Source organism: Malania oleifera, chromosome 13, assembly GCF_029873635.1.
Source record: "Malania oleifera isolate guangnan ecotype guangnan chromosome 13, ASM2987363v1, whole genome shotgun sequence".
Classification (NCBI taxonomy): Eukaryota; Viridiplantae; Streptophyta; class Magnoliopsida; order Santalales; family Ximeniaceae; genus Malania; species Malania oleifera.
Window position 1 is genome coordinate 55,534,205 of NC_080429.1, and position 26,192 is coordinate 55,560,396.

Genomic DNA, 26,192 nt, shown 5'->3' on the forward strand with positions numbered 1-26,192 from the left:
CTAACCAAGTTCGGCGGAGGTCAGCACTCAGCAGGAAATTTAAATCCAAAATAAGAGAGTCGAATCATCAATGGCTTCTATCCTTTGAGGGTGAATGGTGGCTACCAGCTATTATCCACTTTTATTCAGCTGTGTGCTGAATCGCAACAACTCTTGTTTTTACAATCAACGTAAGGTTCAAAGACTATATGATATTGCCGCGGTAGAAACGTATCAGCATGTAAGAAGGAGTATCGAAAGTTTAATTTCAGGTAAATACACTCATGAAGTCAGCGGTACCTGTGGATAGTGAGAATTTACTTTGTAAGCGAGCAGGGATCGTAGATGGTAATAAAAATGTGTCCAAGAATCGCGTTAACCGAACGTCCAACTGATGCACGGAAGCTGTGTCACGTCAAGTCCGAAAGGTTTATTGATAGCTGGAATTCCTATGTAATCAAAAAAAAAAACTACATGATATTAATATTCTCCCCTATATTCTCATCCCACTTATTATATTAAATTATTATCTTTCAATTCAACCATTGACCATTCATGACTCTTCTAACTTATTTGATTCACGGTCAATAGAGTTTAAATGATTTCACTATTCTCTACTTAGAGGTCTTAAAAGGGTCGTTGAATCAGAGACACTTAAAAAATTTAAAAATATAAAAAGTTGTGAAATGTTTAATAAAATCACCCAAATGATTTGAAATAATTTCAATATAATTCTTAATTGCTATCCCACTTGCCTTTCAACTCTTCTACAAGATATTAACTAAGCATTTGACTTGGAAAATAATAAATCATGACAACTTTAGGTTGAGATGTCATTTTTTTATGGAGATTTAGATTAATTTAAATTGAAATATGAAGAATTATAGACATAATAATTTCATAAAATCTTTGAAGCCTATGACACCTTGAACTTAAGTAAATGTGGAAATCAGAAATTTCATTTAGCACCATTAAACAAAATTATAAAAAAAAAATTAAAAACCAAAAAACAAACTAAAAAGTAAAATTATTCCCAAAATTAAAATATTTATACATGTTCATTTCAATCATTGGATAAAAAAAAAATAATAATTAGATGACTCATTACTATAATTTTTTAAAGAATTTTGTGGATACTTTTATTTCATTTTTGTTTTAAATTTAGATGGTAATTTTAGAATTTTTCATTAAAAAAATACACAAAATAATTGAAGCCACGAGTAAATTTTGATGCTACAGTGATTAAAAACCAGCAACAATAACTAAAAACTAGCAAAGAAAACACACATTACTACCCACGTGTTGCTTCAATGCAGTGAAAATAGAAAACAATAATAAAAAATAATATCAAACCACTTGGAAAGCATTTCCGCAAGAGACATTTCGTAAAGAAACATAAAATAACATGGCATTAAACAAAACAACCATCCAATAAAGATCAAATTACAACATTTTGCCAATAGATGGGGAATTAATAAGATCCCAAATGAATCCAGTGTGTATGAGTCAGTAGCCTGTGTAGGATGCCTGAAAATTTGACCCATAAACCAAGTTTGGACTCTTTTAAAAGTAGTCCAACAACATAGTTTGAATACCCACTTGCTATAAAGAACCCTCTTCACTTGGCAACTTGCAAGCCGCCGTTTGATCTTTAGACTTGTACCGGCGAAGCACTTCTGCTACTGTCCTGCAACGGCATTGATTTCCAGGCCGTATTACATCCCCATAAACAGCCATTTCAATTATATCAAGTACCTTATCTGCAAGATGAAGAAACATGTAGTTTACAAAACGTTTTACAAGAAGAATTACAAGAGCACGAATATCAAAATACATTCATATACACACACACACTGCATTTGCTTGAGCAAAAGATGTGCATTGGGCATACAGCAGGCAGCGATTAGACCGGGCCAAGTCTGTCCACATCCAACACAAACCTAAACACTGGCAGACATGAATGTGGAGCTGAATCTTACGAGTCGCAGCTGGAAAAGGTTAGAAGATTCTAAAACCACTTGAGGCCTGATAGGCTTTGGACCCAACCACAACCTGCATTAATCAAGGATTTTTGGGACCTCCTCCGACTGCCTAGTCATTCCCCTCATTGAGTGCAAGCACCTTCATTTAATTATTAACATCCTCTAGTCCTCAGTTAAGGTTCCCTAATATGTCATTGATTATTGCCATATCCCATAAACAAGGAGGTAATTCCATAATGTTTTTAGAGCACAACAAAAGAGTAGTAAATGATCCAAGCTGCATTTGGAAGCATGGATTTGGGACCTTGAATTTGGAATTGGGTGGATTTGGACAAATTTTAATATAATTTTATATTATATTTTATCCAAATCTAAGGCCTTTCCAAACATAGGGCAAGAGAAGTTCGATCTGATTTTATCTTTCTGATACAAAACACAGCATGCTACTCCCAGAGTCGTCAAGATGCCTGTGTTGACACACAGGTAAGGAGAGACATTCCTTTCTGTCCTCCACATCCACAACAAAACATATTCTGAAATCATATAATAATATCCATAACTATAGTTTAAAGCACCTCATTTAATAATGAATTGAATCCACAAGTCAGCCGGCACATATTTCTTCAGGTCTAATTTTGTTCCATTTACATTGGTCCTGAATTTTATTTGAAGCTAAAATCTGTATGGCTATCCCAACAGGCACGTTCAGTGAAAGTTCTTTAGCCACATATGCAGAAGGATCCTAAAGTTTCACGTCACTTCATACTTTTGTTTTCACAGCCATAGGCTTCAAACAGGAATTGTATGTGAATCTTTTCAAAGTAAAATATGAGACTCAAGCTAAGTAAAGAGTTAGTATCACTATGTTAAAAGTCATCACCAGGCCTTATGCATAGGGCATGGGTATCACTAGAAAGCATGTAGCACAAGGGGATGATCAGAAAGCCCAGTACCCCTAGAAATAAAGGCACAGTATCAGCCAACACTACAATCCATCATGAACAAAAGACAATTTCACACTTAAAATTCAAAATGTCTGCAAATTAAAGCCTTGGGATGAGCATCTTCCCATGGCTGTGAAGAAGCTGCTTGGGGATAGGTGGACATGCCTTCCTATTCTCTGGGAATTCATCAAAAAAAAAAACTGTTCTAATAACGTTTAAGGCAAAGGCGTAAGGTGAGACCATTTAACCCTTGAGAGGTGAGGCATAAACCTTAAGATGGAGTGTAAGCCTTTGAGAATTTTTTTTTTTTAAACTAAAAATAAGAAATAAACTACATATATTCTTAAAATAATGAAAACAAATTAAGAAACTTACAAATATAAAGTTGAAAAAAAATAATTTACAAACTACTTGTTGGCCATTCAAAAATTGCTTTAAATCTTGACAAGAGATAAGCTTATCATTACAAAGTTCTAATTATTTTCACAATCTAACATACAACTCTTTTATTATTTTGAAAAGGATAAGGTTGACGAGTATTAGAAATCAACTCATATTATATAAGCATGGAGTCAAATATTTCTAGCTAAATCTAACTTGAGAATCACACACCCAAAATGCATAAGCCTCAACTAGAAAGGCACAAAAGGCGAGCATATTTACAAATGCGTGAACCTCAGTGTGTAATGTGTTAGCTTGTTAGGGGTTTGGTATTTTAGATGGAGTCTCAAGGTGTTTTAGGCATGGCTTGCCACAAGGCAAGCCTCAATTGAGCCTTTTAAAACATTGCATCCAACAAAGTGTATATCAAATGACATTTTGGAAATAGTAATACAAATTTTCTGCTACAGTACATGGTCTAAGAAAGAGGTAAGAATCAGTACAAATGTGCATGGATCACATCAAGGACAACATGATTAGCGTCTAGAGAGGTCCATTCACATGAATCACATATATCACCTTACCCTAACTACAGGAGCTAAAATAATGAATTTCAGCTGGCAGTCTTAAAATATTTTCAATACAGTGGAACTTTAGAAGCAGAAAGTAGGTAATGAAGCAAAAAATCGCTTTACCTCCAAATTGTTCACCACCAATATAACTTAAGGGGCAGTTACGACTAATGTGGGTAAACAAATGTAAAGATGGTCATCTGTCGTGTTAACGTGAAGTATTTCTCACAGAACCACACGTGAAGCATTCTCAATGGTAAACAATTACATTAGTGCACTAAGCCAGTGGCCTCCAGAAAAGCCATTCAACTGAAAAGATTCTAAACCTTGCAGTGTGTTGTATCACTAAATCCTATTTAGAAACGTGAAGAAGGATAAAAATACAGGAATTGGCATAATCAAGGTAAGCACACCACAACTCTATACTCGTCACCACCACCATAGCATATCATGAGTAACTACACTGTAACCAATACATACAAATAAATAAAGACCACAGTAGGGAAAAATAACAAAACAGAAAAGATTCTAAACCATGCAGTGTGTTGTCTCACTAAATCTTATTAGAAACGGGAAGAAGGATAAAAATGAGGGAATTGGCATAATCAAGGTAAGCACACCACAACTCTATACTTGTCACCACCACCATAACATATCATGAGTTATATTGTGACCAATACATACAAATAAATAAAGACCATAGCAGTGGAAAATAACAGAACGAGTAACATAAATATATATACCGTATACTACTAGATCATTGGAAAAGTGGGAAATGTTTTTAACTTATTTCAGTTTTAATAAGCAAAGAAAATAATGGAGAATAATAAAAAGAGTGATAGAAATAACATAAAATAAAATAAAATTTAAATATTAAAAAAATATTTCTTTGAACTATAATGGCCAAAATATGAAATAATAGCAATGCAATATTTTCTTTGGAGCTCTGGTATCACCATTAGAAACAGTACTAGAACCTTGCTGTTAATAGGTTAGGAGAGTATAAGCAGAGGAATTTAAAATGGGATGAGAGAGGAATCCGTAGGAAGAAGTAACAACTTCTCTTCTACTAATAGCTTTATGGAAGACACTAGGCACCCAAAAAAAAAAAACACTTTATGGAAGACAATGAGACTTGAAAAGATAGCAGTGAGAATCCCATCAGTCAATTCATGTACAAAAGAGAATAGGGGTCTAGTTACAACTCTCAATGGAGAAAAACAACACAGGACCATGGGTTTTTAAATTGCGGTAGTGGGTAGTGTAACGTAATGGTAACGGATGTAACGGGAAGCAAAGTAGCGGATGTTACATAACGGGAAGCAGGTGTAGCAGGTGTGAATTTTTGTCAAGCACGTACAACCTTGTGCATATTGGCATATTTCCATGTTTTAAACTTTTAACCCTTCTTAGAAAGAGTTTGTGTATTTTGGATCTGAAAGAAGAAACGATTGGAAAAAATATTTCTTCATTATTTTGTTCTTACGTACAATCCAATATATAATACAATTACCTATTCTAAACAAGGAAACAATTTCCTATTCATAATTACCCACTTTCCTAATTTGTATTTTATTTACAAAGATATTCGGGGTTGACATTTTAACACTCCCCCTCAAGTTGGATCATAAATATTAATCATCACCAACTTGCTAATAAGATCATCAAAACTCTGTCGTCCCAAGCCTTTAGTGAGGATATCTGCAGTTTGTTCCTTGGTTGGTACATAAGTCATACATATAATTCCTTCTTCAATTTTCTCTTTGATGAAGTGTCTGTCTACCTCCACATGTTTAGTCCTGTCATGTTGGACTGGATTAAGAGAGATGCTAATAGCTACCTTATTGTCACTGTAGAGTTTGATAGGAAGGTTCACCGGTACCCGTAATTCCTCCAATAGTTTTCGTAACCACAATCCCTCACAAATCCCTTGAGCGACTGCCCTGAATTCAGCTTTAGCACTACTACAAGCCACCACATTCTGTTTCTTGCTTCTCCAAGTCACAAGATTTCCCCAGACGAATGTACAATATCCTGTGGTGGACCTTCTATCTTCCACTGATCCTATCCAATCTGCATCTGTAAAGATCTCTACTTCCTTGTTTTCACATTTCTTAAAAAAGAGTCCTCTTCCTTGGGATCCCTTGAGATATCTAAGGATCTTGTATACAGCATCAAAGTGAACTTCCTTTGGTGAATGCATGTGTTGACTTACTACACTAACTGCAAATGTAATATCTGGTCTAGTATGTGATAGGTAGATCAGTTTGCCAACCAATCTCAGATACCTCTCTTTTTCTACTGGTCTTCCACAATCTTCAATCCTCTTTACTGTTTCTATCGGGGTTTCGCTGGGTTTGCATCCTAGCATGCCAGTTTCAACCAGGAGGTCAGTAACATACTTTCGCTGAGAAACACTAATCCCCTTTTTCGTTCTTGCCACTTCCATGCCCAGAAAATACCGCATCTGTTCCAAGTCTTTAACTTCAAATTCAGTAGCCAGAACCTTCTTCAATCTCTCCATTTCTACAGTATCATCACCAGTAAGGATTATATCATCAACATACACTATTAGAATTGTTTTCTTACCTCCTTCAGACTGTTGGAAGAATAGTGTATGGTCTGATTGCCCTTGTCGATACCCTTGATTCTTTAGTACCTTTGCGAATCTGTCGAAACACGCTCTCGGAGATTGTTTGAGGTCATATAACGATTTCTTTAGTTTACACACTCTGTTTTCTTCACCTATTCTACTAAATCCTGGTGGTATAGTCATGTAAACTTCCTCTTCTAATTCTCCATTTAAGAAAGCATTTTTAATATCAAGTTGTTGTAGTGGTCAATCTAAATTGGCTGCCAGGGACAAGAGAACCCGAACTGTATTTAAGTTTGTCACTGGTGCAAATGTCTTAGTATAGTCAATGTCGTAGATCTGTGTAAAGCCTTTTGCAACAAGTCTGGCTTTATATCTTTCAACTGTTCCATCAGATTTACATTTCACTATGAAAACTCATTTACAACCTACTGGCTTCTTCCCTTTCGGTAGATCTGTCAACTTCCAAGTTCCATTTTTTTCTAGGGCTCGCATTTCTTCCAAGACTGCCTCTCTCCATTATGGTATTTCTAGAGCTTCCTGAATTTTTTTGGTACTTTCATCCTATCAAGATTAGAGACAAACGCACGATATCCTGTAAACAAGCTTTTATAAGACATGTATTTCGACCAAGGATATTGAGTACATAACCTGGTTCGTTTTCTGATTGCAATAGGTAGATTGATATCATCAGGTGCAGAATTATCAGAGGAAGACTCAATTACCAGATCAGGATAAGTCAAGGGCTCATGATTATTCGGAGCCATCACCGGTTCCAACGCTCTTGGTGCCTCAGGTATGAGATTCTCCCTCTCCTTTGTTTTCGACTTTCTTGAGTAAACCAGTATGTCTGCGTTGTTTTGTTATCTTACATCTCCCCCTGAGGGTAAGTGTTCAGTTGTGTTTGGCAAGTCGGAAAGTAATGTAATGGAAGACTCAATAGATGGGTCAGGGAATGAAGTAACTGGAGTAACCGCAGATTCAGTAGTAAAAGGATCAAAGAACCGATCTTCACTCCTCCATTTCTCCCCCTGAAGAGAAGGCTTTGAGAAATAAGGAGTGGTTTCAAAAAAGGTGACATCAAGACTAACGAATAGTCATTTGGAGACTGGATCATAGCATTTGTAGCCCTTTTAGGTAGGTGAATAACCAATGAAGACACATTTAATGGCACGAGGATCCAATTTATCGCGATGGTGTGCATGGACATAAATAAAAGCTGTATAGCCAAAAATTTTCAGTGGGAGATTGGAAGGGAGTCGAGAGGTAGGAAAGTTTTCTTGAAATTTCTGAAGAGAAGTGACAAATGAGAGTGCTCGACTTGGCATTCGATTAATGAGGTGTGTGGCTGTTAAGATGACATCGCCCCAAAAATAATGTTTCATGTGGGTAGTAAACATTAGAACCTGGGCTACTTCAAGTATATGTCTATTTTTGCGTTCAGCAGCCCTATTTTGTTGAGGGGTATCCACACAAGAACTTTGATGAACAATCCCATGATCTTGAAGATAAGTTCCCAGGATGGTATTGAAATATTCCGTACCATTATCAGTACGTAGGATCTGAATATGAGTCTGGAACTGTGTATGAATCGTGGTATGAAAATTGGTAAAAATGGAGCGGACTTCAGTTTTGTCTTTCAGTAAGTAGACCCAACAAAGACGAGTATGGTCATCGATAAAGGTCACAAACCATTTTGTATTTGTGCGATTTAGGTAACGTGAGAGACCCCATAGATCACTGTGAAACATAGCAAATGGGCGAGATGGTTTGTATATGGATGATGGAAAAGAAGTACGACGATGTTTAACAAGCTCACACACTTCACATTGAAACTCAGAAGCCATTTTATTTGAACAAAGAGAAGGAAACAAACGTTTTAAATATTGAAAATTGGGATGACCCATCTGTGAATGCCATAACAAAAGTTCACTATTTCTAGAAGTAGATGCAGAATCACAAATTGCAGTATTACATAGTTCACTCAAACTTGCCTCCTCAAAGTAGTAGAGTCCCTCATACGCTTTAGCAGTGCCAATCGTCTTCCTCGATGATAGGTCCTGAAAAACACAATGGGAGGAAACAAATTTAGCGGAACAGTTCGAGTCTTTTGTTAACTGACTGATAGATAACAGATTGCACGATAACTTGGGGACATGTAAGACTGATTGTAAAGTTAAGGAATCAGATATGCGGATACTTCCTTTTCCAGCAACTAGTGAGAGAGATCCATCTGCAATTTTTACCTTGAAATTCCCGGCATATGGGGAGTAGGATGAAATATATTGATACGACCCAGTCATATGATCAGATGCACCCGAATCAATTATCCAAGGGCATTTGTAACAAGATGTGGTTTTTAAAGCTGACATATGATTACCTCGATGAGCCAGGGAACCAAAGGAAGACTGACCTGATGTTTGCATTGATGAAAACATCTTATATAACTGATCCAACTGTTCAGGACTGAAGACACTGCCGGACGGGGTATCATTGTTCTCTCCTTGTGATCTTTCAGTTGATCCGCCAATGCTGGCCTAGTGCCCACGATTTTTGTGGTATTGTCTCGGTTTCTAGCCTGCCGGTTTTCCATGAATCTCCCAACAAGTATTTTTTGAATGACCTGTTTTTCGACAATGTTCGCACCATATTTTTCCTCTTTGTGGTCGTTGACTAGGTCCTCCCAGGCCTTTTAATGCAAGAGCTGAGGCATCCGGCCCAGCATGTAGCCCATCTAATTTTCGGGCCGATCCATGTACAGCCGGGTCCAGCCCAGCGAATTTATTTTGGGGCCGCAACATCACCCGCCTCCTGTTCTCCTCCCTCCTGACCTCTGCGAAGACTTCTCGGGTTGAAGGGAGAGGTCGCCGGCCAAGGATCCCTCCCCTCACGTCGTCGAGCTCTCGATTCAGACTGGCAAGAAACTCGAAAACCCTCTCGTTTTCGAGCCTCCTTCTGTATCGCGTGCTATTGCTGAAGCACTCCCACTCTTCGTCGATGCTCAAATCGAGCTCCTGCCAGAGATTACTCATCTCCATGAAATATTTGGTAACCCCTCTCTCGCCTTGCCTCATCTGCCACAATTGGGTCTTGATGTCGAAGATTTGGGAGTAACTTTCGACATCAGAGTACATCTCACATACGGCTTCCCAGACCTCCTTCGCAGTCGGCAAAAACAAATAAATTTTTCCGATTGATGGTTGCATCGAATTGACGAGCCAAGCCGTGACCATGGAATTTTCGGACCTCCATCTTTGTAGGGCTACAGCGTCAGAAGGATCTGGTTTCCTTCGCTCACCGGTAAGGTAACCAAGCTTTTCTTTTCCCTCAATCACCAATTTCATGGACTGAGCCCATTCACGGAAATTTTTTCCATTTAGTTTTTTCAATGAGTGGAAAGACTGTGTTATCATTCGTACTCCCACCGGACGTAACCTCTGAATCGCCGGTGATGTATGCAGAGGAGGTAGAGTCTCTGCTGTCAGCCATTGTTTAGCTGGGTTTAAGAAAACCTGGCTCTGATACCATGAAAGAAAGAAGAAACGATTGGAAAAAGTATTTCTTCATTATTTTGTTCTTACGTACAATCCAATATATAATACAATTTCCTATTGAATAAAATCAAATCCCACATAATTACCCACTTTCCTAATTTGTATTTTATTTACAAAGATATTCGGGGTTGACATTTTAACAGGATCCTTTAGTTCAACTAAGTTATTTGGTAAGGGCAAGAAGTTTACATTTATTTTAAACCACCATTGACAAAAAAATTGTGTGCGCGCGTATTTATACTTCTCATTGTTCTTATGTGCGATAAATTCTTACGTGTGCTAAATTAATTAATAAAACGATACATTGTACACTCCATTGATCTTTTAGAAATATAAGACATACGAATAATACAAATATAAAATGACTATAGAAGGAATGGCTATGGCTTTGCTTGATACTCAACCGGAAGGAATGGATGAGACAACATACATTATTGTGACAAATAGAGATACCTTGGCTATCAAAATTAACTTTTCATATTGTGACAAAGATTTAATGAATGTTTGTTTTAGTGATCAAGATTTATGATAGTTAATTTAATTATTCAAAAGACTAAAATATGTAACTTAATGAAAAGAATAACGTAATACAAAAATTTAAATAAATGGCAATACAACCCTTACATTACTTAGAAATTACTAAAATTGGTGAAGCATGGGAGCAAATATATATGCCATTCAATTGATGGAACTCTTAATTTGTAAGCAAAATGCATGTACCGTGCACATCAAATTTATATCATTCTACACATACATCAATTTTCCACAACATTTTTCTAGAACCATTATATATATGTATATATAAACTAAAATGTCATCTTGTTACTGCATCATAGCCAAACTAATTTATTAAGTTTGGATTAGATAAGGTTCACACTATGGTTAGCTCAGTACATTTTCATTTTTCATTGTTGCATTATACATTTTAAATTATCTTATTATGCCAATGAAGAATTTTTTAATATGTATAGCTCGTAGTTTAAAATGCACTGGTCGCATTTTAAGACGATGGAACATGATAGCAAACAAATAACAAGAAGCAACCAAATCTTAGTATAACGTACATAAAAAGATTAGAGTTATGTTGCGGGGATTTTGTAAATTGTTAAAACAAAAATAGTAAATTGCCAATTAGTTGCATTGTACAAGTGACATCCAAACTTAGTCCTACTCCATATATATAGTCATGAATTTAAAATTTATTTTGTGTAATTAGATGGCATTGGAATCCTCCAATCACAAAGCAAAATTGCATGATGATTGATATTGTGCAACTATAAACACATGCATGTATTCGGTAATTCGGAGAGGCAGAGTTTTGATATGAAAGAAAATAGAAATATTAATTACAGTAGAATACTATGGTTGGAGCTTTGAAGACGCTTGAATTATTTAGGCTAATAAAGACGTCGCAACTTTAGGGTTAATTGCATCTCCTACTGAGAGGAAGTTCTATTAAGTCTATGATTCCATAATCTAAACATTTATAGCATCATAAGGAACTTAAATTGAGAGGAATTGATCACCAAGGGCATCACTAGCGGGTAAAGTGGCGGAAGAGGTTTGGATGGGAAATGCAGTAGACTATTCCGAATTAAAAGTATTCGGGTGTCCAGCCTATGTCCACACGTCTAGTGAGGAAAGGTCTAAGTTTGACCCAAAGTTTCGTCGTTGCATTTTTTTGGGATATCCAATAGGTGTAAAGAGGTACAAGCTATGGGACCCAGTGGCAAACAAGGTGGTGATCAGTAGGGATGTAGTCTTTGATGAGAAGGCTATGATGAAGTGTACTCAAGAATGTGATGAACAGAAACAGGAGCCAGAAAGTTGGGGCAATGATGAACATATTGTGCAGGTGGAGTTGGAAGCTAAGGGCAATGGAAATGATCATGGTCCTGTGGTTGCAGGGAGCTCTAGCTTGGAAAGTCGGCAAGTCGACAATATTCCGTTAAGAAGATCCAGATGCACTATTCGGCCTCCGCCAAGGTATGGATTTAAAGAGTTAGTGTTTTATACTTTTCTTACTAGTTGCAACAATCCAACTACATTTCAAGAGGCAATGCACGGTCAGGAGAAAGATAGATGGATGGGAGCAATGATTGAGGAAATCGAGTCACTACATAAAAATCAAACTTGGGAGTTGGTGGAGCTTCCAGATGGGAAGAGAACGATTAGGTGTAAATGGGTGTACAGGAAAAAGGAGGCAATATCAGAAAAGGAAGGTGAGAAGTTCAAGGCACGGTTGGTGGTAAAAGGATACTCACAGAAGAAGGGGATAGATTATGATGAGATCTTTTCTCTAGTGGTCCGACATACTTCTATCAGAGTTGTGTTGGGACTAGTAGCTCATTATAATCTTCATTTGGAACAAATGAATGTGAAGACGGCGTTTCTTCACGGTGACTTGGAAGAACAAATCTACATGGTTCAGCCTGAAAGATTCATTGAACAAGGAAAAGAAAATTTTGTTTGCAAGTTGAAGAAATCTCTTTATGGGCTGAAACAGTCTCCAATGCAATGGTATAAACGGTTTGATTCCTATATGATAAAAATTGGCTACAAACAATGTGAGTATAACTGCTGCGTATATGTGAATAAACTTGATGATGGCTCACTTATTTTCTTGTTATTGTATGTCGATGATATGTTGATAGCTGCAAGAGATTTAACTGAGGTGAATCAGTTAAAGGACCTGTTGAATTTAACATGAAGGATCTTGGTTCAACCAAGAAAATACTTGGGATGGAAAGACAGGACTGCAGGGAGATTATGGCTATCTCAAGACGGTTATGTGCATAAGGTGTTGGAGAGGTTTAGCATGGCTGATGCAAGACCGGTGTGTACAACTCTAACGAATCATTTCAAGTTGTCTACTGCAAATTGCCCAAGTTCGGATAAGGAAATCCGGGACATGTCAAAAGTCCCCTATGCTAGTGCTGTGGGGAGTTTAATGTATGTCATGGTATGTACGAGACCAAATTTAGCCCATGCAGTGAGCGTGGTGAGCAAGTTCCTCTCTAATCTAGGAAGGCAGCATTGGGAAGCTGTAAAATGGATACTTAGATACTTGCAGGGTACATCTGGATATGGCATCATGTTCGGCAAGTAACAGGGTTGTCCTTTAGTTATGAGATTTGTTGATGCAGATTATGCTGGAGATATGGATGACAGAAGCTCAACAACAGGATATGTGTTTACCCTTGTAGGAGGACCGGTACGTTGGAGATCCATGGTACAGTCTCTGGTAGCATTGTCCACGACTAAGGCGGAATATATGACAGTTGCCGAAACCGCAAAGGAGGCCTTATGACTTACTAGTTTAGTCAAAGAGCTGGGGTTGCAGCAAGATGGTGTGATGCTGCATTGTGATAGTCAGAGTGTCATTTACTTGGCGAAGAATCAAATATACCATGCTAGGACCAAGCACATTGATGTGAGATTCCACAGGGCTTGGGAATTGATTGCTTTGGGTGAACTTGTGTTGGAGAAAGTTCACACGTCTGAAAATGCAGCAGATATTCTAACGAAATCAGTTACTTCTGAAAAATTCAAGCATTGCTTGGACTTACTCCATGTCTCCAAGTGATAAAAGAGAGACAAGCCCAAACCTAGCGTTTTCAAGTTCAAGGTGGAGCAAATCATGTTTTTCAGGGCTCTCCTAAGGGGCGTATAATCGCCAAGGTGGAGATTGTTATTTGTGGCTCTTATACTTCTATTTTGATAAGCAAAGAAGGAAGAAGGAAAAACATGAAGGGGGCAGCACAACAGGCCCCGTCGACGAAGCCCTGTGTTCGTTGACGAGGGCACAGCACAGGTTCGTCGACGAAGGCTCTAAAGTTCGTCGACGAATAATTATCGAGAGCATGAAATTTCAGACTTCTAGCATCATCGACGAAAGTCTTGTATTCGTCGACGAAGGTTCACTTGGTATCGTCGACAAAGCCCTATGTTCGTCAACAAGAGGCACCTGGACTACAGCAGTTTCTTCAAAAATTTGAATTTTTAAACGTTGAGTAGTTGGGCAAACGAGAGGAAACCTCTGAGGAATTTCTATATATGTCATCTGAGCATATTTTGAGATGTTAAGTGATCATTTGAGAAGTATATTGTGTACATTTTGATTTCCATAGTGAAATTTGTGTGTCATTGCTTCCGTGGATGTAGGCTTTCCCGAACCACGTAAATCTTCGTGTTGATCTTGTTCTGGTTGTGTGTTATTTACATTTACTTGTTGTTTATTCCGCTGTGCAACTTCATTATTCGATCCGTATTACAACAGAAAGGAAAGAAGGTTGAAGTTGAAAAATATATAACATAAATATCAAATTACTATTATTATCAAAATCAAATATTTTCCTAACAAGTTAGCCTTTTCAAATTGTTTATTAATGCATCTCTTGTGCATAGTTAAAAAAATAGTAAATTTTGTATCATTGTCATCCTCATTATAATCTTTTCCCCCTCACCACATAGTATTGAGAATGATTTATGAAATTTGCAGTTTTATTTGGAAACTGAGCCGTTTCTTTTCCTGGAATAATTTCTTTTCCTCAATATTTCTGCTTTTACAATCTAGAATTTTTGGCATCTCAGTCAGAGCAGCACTGCTGCTTATTTCTGCTTCTATTTTGGGGAACTTATGGCATGAACATCACAAACTATTGAAAAATTGTGTTATTGCATTCATTTTTATGCCCTAGTATTTAGTATTTTGATATTTTAAAATTCAAATATTAGAACTGTTGTAGACAATGCCACCAGGGATTGTACCATAGATCTCCAATGAATGGGTCCTCCCAAAAGAGTAAAAACATAACTCGTTGTAAACCTTTTGTCACCCATATTCCCTGCATAATCAGCATCAACAAACCCCACAACTGATGGATTATCCTGTTGCTTGCCGAACATGATGCCATAATTAGATGTACCCTATAAGTATCTAAAAATCCATTTAACAGCCTCCTAATGCCATCTACCCGGATTAGAGAGAAACTTACTCACCACACTCACTACATGTGCCAAGTCTGGTCTCATACATACCATGGCATACATTAAACTCCCCACAGCACTAGCATAGGAGACCTTTGACATGTCTCGGATTTCATCATCCGTCCTTGGGCATTCCGCGGTAGACAATCTAAAGTGATTCTCTAGAGGTGTACATACCGGTTTAGCATCGGTCATGCTGAACTTTTCCAACACCTTCTCCACATAACCACCCTGAGATAACCACAACCTCCCTGCAGTTTCGCCCGGCAAATCTCCATCCCAAGTATCTTCTTGACTGGACCAAGATCCTTCATGTCAAACTCTTTATGCAACAAATCCTTTAACTGATTTACCTCAGTTAAATCTTTAGCAGCTATTAACATGTCATCGACATACAACAATAAGAAAATAAGAGAATCGTCATCAAGGTCTTTCACACACACGTAGCAGCCATACTCACACCTCCTATAGCCTATCCTAATCATATAGGAATAAAATTTTTTGTACCATTGTCTTGGAAACTGTTTCAGCCTGTAAAGAGACTTCTTCAACTTGCAAACTAAGTGCTCTAGCACGGTTTCACTGAATCCCTTCGGTTGTATCATAAAAATTTGTTCCTCCAAGTTGCCACGGAGAAATGTCGTCTTCATATCCATTTGTTTCAAATGTAGATCATAATGAGCTAATAGTCCCAACACAACCTTGATGGAAGTGTATCAGACCACAATTGAGAAGATTTCATCATAATCTACTCCCTTCTTCTGTGAGTACCCCTTTGCCACTAACCGTGCCATGAATTTCTCTCCTTCCTTTTCTTAAATTGCTTCCTTCCTCCTATATATCTATTTGCAGTCTATCGCCCTCTTCCAATTTGGAAGTTCCACCAAAACCCAAGTATGATTCTTATGCAACGATTCCATTTCCTCCATCATAGTAGCCATCCACCTACTTTTCTCCTGGTCGTGCACTGCCTCTTGAAATATAATTGGATTATTGCTACTGATAATGAAAGCATAAGATACCAAATCATCAAAGTCATACCTTGGCGGTGGTCTAATAGTGCGTCTAGATCTCCGTATAAGAACATTGTTGACTTGCTGGTTTCCCAAGCTAGAACTCCCTGCAATTGGGGGACCAGGATCATTGTCATTGCCCTGAGTTTCTAACTCCACCTGCACAACATCTTTATCTCTACTCCAGTTTTCTGCCTCCTGTTTCTCTTTATCATCAACTTGAGTACGCTTCACAATAACTTTCTCATCGAAAACTACATCCCTACTGATCACCACCTTGTTTGTCATTGGATCCCACAGCTTGAACCCCTTCACACCCTTTTGATATCTCAAAAAAAATGCAACGTCTAGACTTTGCGTCAAGTTTCGATCTCTCCTCACTAGACACATGGATGTAGGCTGAACAACCGAATACCTTTAACCCAGAATAGTCTACCCCATTTCCCGTCCACACCTGCTCCGCCACTTTCCCCTCTAGTGATGCCCTTGGCGATCGGTTTACTACGAAACAAGTCATACTAACTGCTTCTGCCAAGAAGTTCTTCGCTAACCCTGCATCAAGCCTGAGACAGCGTCACACCGAGCTCTTTCAGCTAGAGTTCGGTTAATCCTTTCAACCACACCATTTTGCTAAGGTGTCCGACGAACAATGAAATGTCTCTTAATACCTTACTGCTAAAAAAACTCCATGAATCAAGAATCAGCGTAGTCAGTCTCATTGTCTGACCTAAGGCATTTGATTCTCCTCCCCGTCTAGTTTTCCACTTTAGATTTGTGTTGCATGAAGTATACCCAGACTTTCCGTAAGTAGTCGTCAACAAAACTCACAAAATAAACATGTCCTTCCTGTTATGCTACTCTAATAGGCCCCCAAACATCAAAATGTATGTAATCAAGAATACCTTTCGTCCTGTTAATAGTTGATTTGAATTGCACCCTGTTTTGCTTCCCAAGAACACAAAAGTTACAAAAATTCAGCTTACATGTTTTCATACCTTTCAAGAGTTTCCTCTACCATGTTCATCCATATGCCCTAGCCACATATGTCACAATACGGATTCATCAAATTCAGGATCTACGGCTGCAGCTCCACCTAAACTGTAGTGCCCAGCAGTGAATAAATATTTCCATCTAGCTTTTGCCCTTTCATCACTGTTAGATTGCCTTTACACACCTTCATAACTCCACTTTTGGACTTGTAAGTGAGTCCATTATAGTCCAAAGTGCCTAATGAAATTAGACTCTTCCATAGGTACAGAATGTGTCTTACATCACATAGAGTTTTTACAGCACCAAACATTATGATTCGTACATTTCCTATTCCAATGATCTTACAAGAAACATCATTGCCCATAAGAACTAAACCTGAATTTACGAACCTGTAGTTGCTAAACCACTCCTTATTTGGAGTCATGTGGTAAGAACATGCTGAATCAAGGATCCAAAAGTCCGTGAGGCGATCCGATCCCGACGAAACTGAAAGTATGTCACCATCATTGCAATATGAATTTTCTTCTTGAACTATATTTGCTGATTTTGAAGTCCCTTCTTACTTTTCAGCATTCCCTGTCCTCCAATCCGGACACTTCGGTTTAATGTGGCCCTTTTTAACACACTTATAACACCAGATATCCTTTTTCTTCTTGGATTGAGTTCAGGATTTTTGACTCTATCCAATTCTGAATTTTCCTCTCCCACAATCATGGTTACCCTTCACCACAAGCCCTTCCCCGTGTGATATTTCATCGCAGACTTTCATTCTTTGATGGAACCCCAACAACGCACCTGTCACCTCTTCTAAATTCAAGGTCTCTTTTCCCCATGTAAGAGTAGTAACCAGATTCTCATACGTGTGAGATGCTGGCAAGGAATTCAGTAGCATCAACGCCTTATCATCTTCTTCGAATTTCATATCAACCCGCATTAAATCACTCATGATTTGATTAATTGTGTTGGTGTGTTGGTTCAAATTAGAACCCTCCACCATCTTAAGCCAATAAAGTCTTTGCTTAAGAAAAAATTTGTTCGTAAGAGATTTAGACATGTACCGGCATTCAAACTTTTGCCAAACAGCCGCAGGAGAATCCTCCTCCATGACATGATAAAGCACTTCATCGACCAAACACAATCTTATCATAACAATAGCCTTTGCCTCTAATTCCTTCCAATTAGCCACATCCATACCTTCTGATTAAACACCATACAAGGGCTTCACCATCCCTTACTGCACAAACAAATCTTTCGCTCTTCTCTACCACAAACCGAAGTTTCCGGTCCTATGAAATTTGACAACATCAAATTTTCCAGATGAAGTGCCCGATGCCATAACAACAATGCTTTGTAACAATTGTTGTGAATAAACTCGAATTTGCACAGCGGAAATCAAACGCAGCAATCAATGAAGAACAAACATGGAACACGCAATATATTTGAAAGCAAGAACAATAACGCAAGGATTTATGTGGTTCGGCAATGCCTACATCCGCGGGAGCAATCGGCAAAGTTTCACTATCTTGATGTCAAAGAACACAATACAATGATCTTCTTACAAATAAGAATACACCCAGAATGATGTATTTATAAACACTACGGAGGTTTCCCTCCAAACACCCAACCAAACTAACATTTGTATTCAAAATTTGAAATCAGTGCTAGTCTCCCGAGCGAATTTGTCGGCGGTTTGTTGCTGTCGACGGTTTCAGCAAGCCGTCGACAGTTAGAGCCCAAACCGTCGACGATTTATGGTCAAACAGTGGACGGAAAGATATCGAGACCAAACCGTCTCTACATGTTCAGACATCCGTCGACAGTACCTTCAATGGATAAAAGCTAAGAGCAGGTCTTCTAGAATTCAACCAAACCGTTGTCGGTTTTCCCCAGTACTGATTCTACTATGCTTTTCTTCGTTGTGTAAATCATTCACTCAAAGATGTGAGCCACAAACTACAACAAAAACATCATCATGTTCACGTTGCTTCCCAAGTCAATAAACGGGTTGTTAGTCCATTCAAATGCCTAGAGTCCAACTCATGTCACATAAAAGTTGGGATTTAGTATTTTGTTACATTTGCTGATGACTATTCTAGGATGAGTTGGTTATATTTAATGGAAAAATGTTCAGAGTTGTATAACATTTTTATGCCTTTTGTTCTTAAATCAAGACTCAGTTTGATATGCCAATTAGGATGCTTTGTAGTGTTAATGCTAAGAAGCACTTTAGAACCCAATTCACTACTAGTATTACTAGTTCTGGTATGATCCATTAGTCAAGTTGTGCTCACATTCCACAACAAAATGGAGTTGCAGAGCAAAAAAATAGACATATTCTTGAAGTCACTTGTACCCTTTTGTATCAAATGAATGTCCCTAAAAATTTTTGGAGTGATGTCGAGATCATTGCTTGCTCTCTCATCAATAAAATGCCATCCACTATACTTGATGGTAAAATTGCCATATTCAATCATCTTCCCCAATGCTCCTTTGTTCCACTTCCTCCTCGTATATTTGGCAACATGTCCTTTGTCCATTAGTTAAGTTCAGGAATGGACAAGTTGGATCCTCGGGCTATCAAATGTATTTTTCTGGGCTATTCATAAACTCAAAAGGGGTATTGATGTTGTAGTCCTACCTTATATCGATTTTTGTTTAGGTCACCTTTTTTGAGTCTAAACCTTATTTTTTGAGCCCTTGAGTTCTGTTGACCTCGATGAATCTCTTCCTCTACCTAGTCTTCCAAATCCTAACCTAACTCTACCTAGTCTTCCAAATCCTAACCTATTAACTATGCATAGTATTCCTACATCTTCATCCAGTTTGGGTCCTCCTCATGGCTTAAATCATCCCAATTTGCAAGTATAAACACGGTGACTCAAGGGTGGAGAGCCCCCTCTAGCTTCTAATTATGCGTCTCAAGTCCCCTTGTCAGTTGTTCAGGAAGGTAAACGCACTTGTACCTAACACCCAATCTCCAATTTTGTTTGCTATGATTCCTTGTCACCTGTGTATTATTGTTTTGTTAGTACGATGCCTTTTGTTGCTCTCCCAAAATTTATTTTTGAAGCTCTATGACATTCTGGGAGGAGGATCGCAATGGTTGAAGAGATGCTAGTGCTACATAACAATGATACTTGGGATTTGGTACCTCTTCCTCCTGATAAGTCTGCAATTAGTTGTTGTTCGGTGTACAATGCCAAAGTCAATCAAGATGGTTTTGTGGCTAGTTGAAGACTTGCCCTATTGCTAAGAGATATACTCAACTGTACAGTTTCGATTATTCAGAAACATTCTATCTGTTCGCCAAACTTGCCTCAATATGTTTGTTCATCTGTTTAGCCCCCACTTGTCACTAGCCTCTACATCAGTTAGATGTGAAGATCGCTTTCCTACATGGTGATCTTCAACAAAAGGTCTATATAGAGCAACCATTTGGGTTTGTTGCTCAAGGGGAGTCAAGCTTAGTGTGCCAGATCAAGAAATCGTTATATGGTTTAGAAAAGCCTTCTAGAGCACGGTTTGGTGGCTTTATTGTTGTAGTACTTGAGTTTGGTCTTCGATAGTGTGCAATAGATCACTATGTATTTTATCGTCACACTTCATCTGATAGGATTCTCCTTATCGTGTACATAGATGATACTGTTATTACCAACGATGATGATCAAGATATCTAGGGCTTAAAGTATTTCATGCAAACTAAGTTTCAGACCAAAGATTTGAGACCATTAAATTACTTTAGGTATGGAAGTATCAATACCCTATTTGGGACCTGTCTTGTCACAAAGAGATATGTTCTTGTCTTGGAGATGAGATTGTATTGCTAGGATCCAAGCTTGGTGATGCACCTATGGATCCTAATATTAAGTTAGTGCCAAACATGGGTGATTTTCTGTCTAACCTAAGACGATATAGGAAACTTGTTAGAAAGTTGACTTATTTGACAGACACTTGACAAGATATATCTTTTGCAATAAATGTTGTGAGTCAAAGCCTTGATTCTCCAAGACAACATCATTGGAATACAGTAATTGGCATCTTGAGAAATCTCAAAAGTGCACTCGAAAGAGGTCTCTTATATTAGGATCAGGTTCACAGTAATATTAAAGTATATATGGATGCAGATTAGGTTAGGTCATCTTCCGATAGAAGATCCGCAATCGGATATTGTATCTTTGTTGAGGGTAATTTGGTTTCTTTGAAGAGTGAGAAACAAATTGTGGTGGCTAGGTCAAGTTTTGAATTAGAGTATAGGGTCATGGCTCACGCTACATGTGAACTTATTTGGTTGAAGAACATGTAGGAAGAATTGGGTTTCCCACATTCTCAGCCTATCGAGTTGATGTGTGATAACCAAGGTTCTATTCATATTGCCTAAAAACTAGTCTTCTATGAGCAGAGAGAACACATCGAAATTGATTGTCACTTTCTTGCCTTGATTCTCCAAGACAACATCACTGGAATACAGTAATTTGCATCTTGAGAAATCTCAAAGGTGCACTCAAAAGAGGTCTCTTATATTAGGATCAGGTTCACAGTAATATTAAAGGATATATGGATGCGGATTAGGTTAGGTCATCTTCCGATAGAAGATCCACAATCGGATATTGTATTTTTGTTGAGGGTAATTTGGTTTCTTTGAAGAGTGAGAAACAAACTGTGGTGGATAGGTCAAGTGTTGAATTAGAGTACAAGGTCATGGCTCACACTACATGTGAACTTATTTGGTTGAAGAACATGTTGGAAGAATTGGGTTTCCCACATTCTCAGCCTATCAGGTTGATGTGTGATAACAAAGCTTCTATTCATATTGCCTAAAAACTATTCTATGAGCAGAGAGAACACATCGAAGTTGATTGTCACTTTCTTTGGGAGAAGCTTGTGCATAAGCTCATTACAACCACTTACGTGAAGTTTGATTTGTAGTTGGCTGATTTATTCACTAAAACTTTGGGGAGTGCTCATGTTAAATTCATTTGTAACAAGCTAGGTGCACATGATATCTATGCTCCAACTTGAGGGGGAGTGTTAATGGTCATTTAGCATTATTAATATGTGCGTGCTAGTGTTACATTAGTAAGGGTGAGTTAGTAAGGGTATATTCGTCATTGGAATGTACTTGACATATATTTATAAATAGAGGGAGAAACCTAATTGTGATGAGGTCTTCCATTTTACTCAATACTTCAACACTTTAAATAAATATTTAAGTGTGCCAATATGCCAATATTAATTGTAACAACATTTGCAGGACATGACCAATCAAAAACAATGGAGGATAACAACTATAACATCATAACTCATTATTAGATGTCTCATGTCTTGCCTGAGTCATCTCATGCTGCAGCTAGAATGAGATACATTCTCCTATCAGGACAAAAGTAACAAGCAACAAAGTTTAGGAGTAACATGTAAACATTCATCACAAATAAGTCTTGGGTTTCAAAATATCATCAATGTCATTTAGAATAAATATTCTCAACATTCTCAACATTTTTAATAGGGACACATTCTATTTTAACCAAGCAGATCAGTTTGTAGTGCCACCTCCAAGGAAAAATGGTTAAACTTCAATGCTAAAGATTTTTTTTCCCTTTCTCCAGGTAGTACTAACCCAAGAAGCAATGACACAAGACATGTGACATGACATGATACCAACACAGTGATGCAATCAGTTTCAAAAAACTAGTATACATTGAAAGGGAAACATCAATTAATTAATTTTTAAGAAGTATAAATTCAGGTATAATTTATTAGTCTTTCTTTTTTATATGGAAAATAATAAAGTAAATTTATGATGAATCATAGGCATTAGTAATGCAGCAGATTCTATAAAATAAAATAAAAAATTCATATACATTCATTGCTAGTGCACAGGATGTCACATGCCTACATATAATAAAAGTATCATCAACAATGAACCATCCAACAACAAAAAACAACCAGGCAACTAGCAATGAACATAAAAACACAATGGTCCAAGAACAATTAGTAAGATAGCAACAAGACACAATACACACACACACACACACACACACAAAATATGTGTTGGACCATGTCGGGAACTGTGAGAGCCATATTGAAAATAAATTAATTAATTTAATTTCCAACACATGTTGGGCCGTGTTTGGAAAGTGTCAAGTCTGACATGTGTCACTGCCCAACATGCTGGGCGCTGACAGTGAAAGGTTCTTTGAGTGTGGGTGTTCCACTGACTGGCCCTTGAGGAGCAACTCCAGTGATTGTAACTACCAACAAACCATGCAATTCCCCTTGAGGACATAGCAGCATCTCTTGGGCAAAATATGCACACTCTTCTATTGAAAAGACAATTTATTTGCAATGAAGTATGGAGACACTGCATGTAGTCACCATTCTACAAGGCCAACTCTCCAATGGAATCACAAAAGATGATAATATTAGGGCGAGGAGAACCTTTTTAACTTCAGCTCAACCCAATCAACCGTGTAAATTTGTTAAAAAGAAATAAGCATTTTCCATAGAGATTGAACAGCAATTTACAATTAAGGACAATAGTTGAGTGTGCTTGTGCTATTACAGTTCACTACCATCTCACCTTCCCTTGAACATATCACCTCAAGGGCACATAAGAGATTAGTAATTGATGTGACTTCAATTAAGAAGAGTTTGATCTTGTTGAATGAGTATAATAAACCTTAAATAGAATGTTGGCACAGACCAAGTGCGAATAGGGTGGCCTATAACAGAAAGCTAGACCATATGCGCAAAATAACGATGAACTGAAATTTGCCTGCCTACAGGCCTAAAGACAATGGGACTTGCAAGGAAACATCATGTGCATCAAGCATTCAATTTCCCATCATGAACATTATTTGAGCTAGAAGCTGCATTTTTCCTGAAACTGAAGTGCACTTGGTATTTGGTAGTGAGGAAAAGTCACTCAGCAACATTATTCTAAAACCATCACAATTTGAAAAATTTACAGGAAAATTAGTAAAGTTTACAGGTTCTTAGTATCCCCATATCCATCATGGTGATCTTTGGGATGATGATGGGCATGCACAAAGCCTTTTGTCCTCATTACTCCTGTGAAAGGGGTCAAAACAAATAGAATCCAAGTGAAAGGAACATCCATTAGAAAATAACTCAATGGAATTTAATGAAAACTTTGAAGCATATGAATAACTTATCTTGCCCTTCAACTCCCAGATCCTTGCGAACAATCAATGTCTTTGTCAATGCAAAGGAAAAGTGTATGAATTTACCCTATGTTTGGAGAGGTCTTGGATTTGGATAACATGTAATACAAAATTGTATTGAAATTTGTCCAAATTCATCCAAATCCAAACCCAAGATCCGAAATCCATGCTCCCAAATGCAGGGTTAACTTCCAAATCTGAACAGCTGTGCTTAGATTTTCACAGCATCATTGAAAGGATTAAATATAAAAGAACTAATCATAGCGTCCTATTTGGAACTTGGAAAACATTAGGAAAACGGAAAGGAAAAATGAAAAACCCACGTTTCATGTTTGGTTATGAGAGTGAGAAAGAAATTAAAAAAAAAAAAAACAAATTAATGAATGACAGTGTGATTTTGGATGTTATTAACCTTTGATTTTTGTTACCTTTTAATTATATTTGAACAAATTTTCATTCTTAGAGGTATTTGACATATAAGGGGAAAATTTTTCTTTTCCTTTCTTTTTCTTCAACATAATCCTTGATCCAAATGGAGCCCAAATGCAATTAAAAAACAGAATAACATATCATACATTAGTTATGAGGTCCCATAAAAATGCTATTTCTTCACGAGTCCCTAATGATCCATACAATTATTGAACTTCAAAAGATGATAGTTTGGAAAAATCACAAAATGTAAACAATTGAGCATGGATTCAACAACTTGGCTTTCCCAGTTTACACCCAAACCCTTTGGGCAATTCCAAAACAACAGTTAATAATATTAAATTGTATCAACTACACTGATTCCCTGGAAAATTATCGGTTAGTAATAGCCGAGCTAACCGGGAAAACAGAAACGAGGAACGGAATCTGGACGTTCATTAGAAAGAAGAACCAGAGAATCAAACATACCACTAAACTTGATATCACAAGAGTAACCTTCCAAAAGACTTTTGTCCACATAGTCTTTGGCAGATTTTAACCTGTTCACCCTAGTTTGTAGAATCTGACAGTTCTCCTCTATGGATTCACCACCTGCATCACAATCTCAAAAATTCTCAAGAAGCAAGATAATGAAAACACCAAACTTAAACACAACAAACATCGCGCGCAAACACGCGCAAGAAGAAGAAGAAGAAGAAGACCATAAAAGCAATCAAGCAAGTGTACAGTAATCACAAGGAAAAACCCAACAAAATCCAATTTGAGAACGAAAGCAAGAAGCTAAAATTTTCAAGGAAGCCTGAAAATCGAGAAAGAAGAAAGGAACCTCAAAAGGAAAATTACAGAGAGAGAGAGAGAGAGAGACCTTTTGAGTAAGGAATGATGTGATCGTACTCGAAGCAGAGGCAACCCTGGCAGTTGCAGAAGCGCTTGCAAACTATATTGCCGGCTGCATCTCTGCGCCACCGCTCAGGGTGTCGACCGGGCACTATAGCCGCTTTGGCCCAGCACTTGCTCTTGGCCTTGGCGTCGAAGAACCTTGGTCTCTCCTCCTCACCACTGCGACTACTTCCGCGAAAACGCCCTGCCGAAGATGAATTGCTCATCTACGCCTTCTCTTGCTTCTCCTCCTCCTTGCAGTTGCAGACGAGAAGCCAGTCCAAGCTCTCTTCGAAGTAGCTCCGGCCCGACACTAGTTAAACAATTAACTGGATTTTGTTTTTATTTTTCTCAAAGAAACTTAAGAGGTAATACATTTAACCTGGTTTTGAAAATGGGACATCATATAATGTCGTAATATTCATATATTTTCATTGAAGGACAGTATTTAATGGGTGGAACTAATTTTTTTTTTTCTTTTTTAGTTGTAATAGTCTAATTTACGGCTATTTTTGTTTCCGTTAAATAAAAAAAGAATAGATTATAAACATATATTTATTTAATACTATTGTCAAAATTTATAAAAATTAAAAAGAAATTTCAAAAATTTAAAAATTTGAAATAAAAAATTAGTAATCTATTTTGTTTTTTGAATCAAATATATTACAAAAATATGATTAAAACAATAAAAAATTACAAATTAATG

At 37.5% G+C, this 26,192-nt stretch overlaps 1 protein-coding gene across 4 annotated transcripts; it reads right to left on the reverse strand.

Moving 5' to 3' along the window:
* Window positions 1-1,365: 1,365 nt before the first annotated feature.
* On the reverse strand, window positions 1,366-25,907 carry LOC131146510 (uncharacterized). 4 transcript variants are annotated; one of them, XM_058096146.1, is made up of 4 exons: window positions 25,473-25,896; window positions 25,076-25,198; window positions 23,984-24,065; window positions 1,366-1,739 (listed from the first exon to the last, which is right to left on the reverse strand). In XM_058096146.1, exons 1-4 carry the CDS (start codon window positions 25,711-25,713, stop codon window positions 1,736-1,738), a joined length of 450 nt encoding a protein of 149 aa, XP_057952129.1. In that variant the 5' UTR covers window positions 25,714-25,896; the 3' UTR covers window positions 1,366-1,735. The 4 variants fall into 4 exon arrangements, 2 of the variants coding, with proteins under 2 accessions (XP_057952129.1, XP_057952127.1); XR_009134385.1 differs by having other exon boundaries at window positions 1,677-1,739; window positions 23,984-24,383; window positions 25,473-25,844; XR_009134386.1 differs by lacking the exon at window positions 1,366-1,739 and adding an exon at window positions 24,245-24,383 and having other exon boundaries at window positions 23,898-24,065; window positions 25,473-25,844.
* Between the last annotated feature and the right edge of the window lie 285 nt (window positions 25,908-26,192).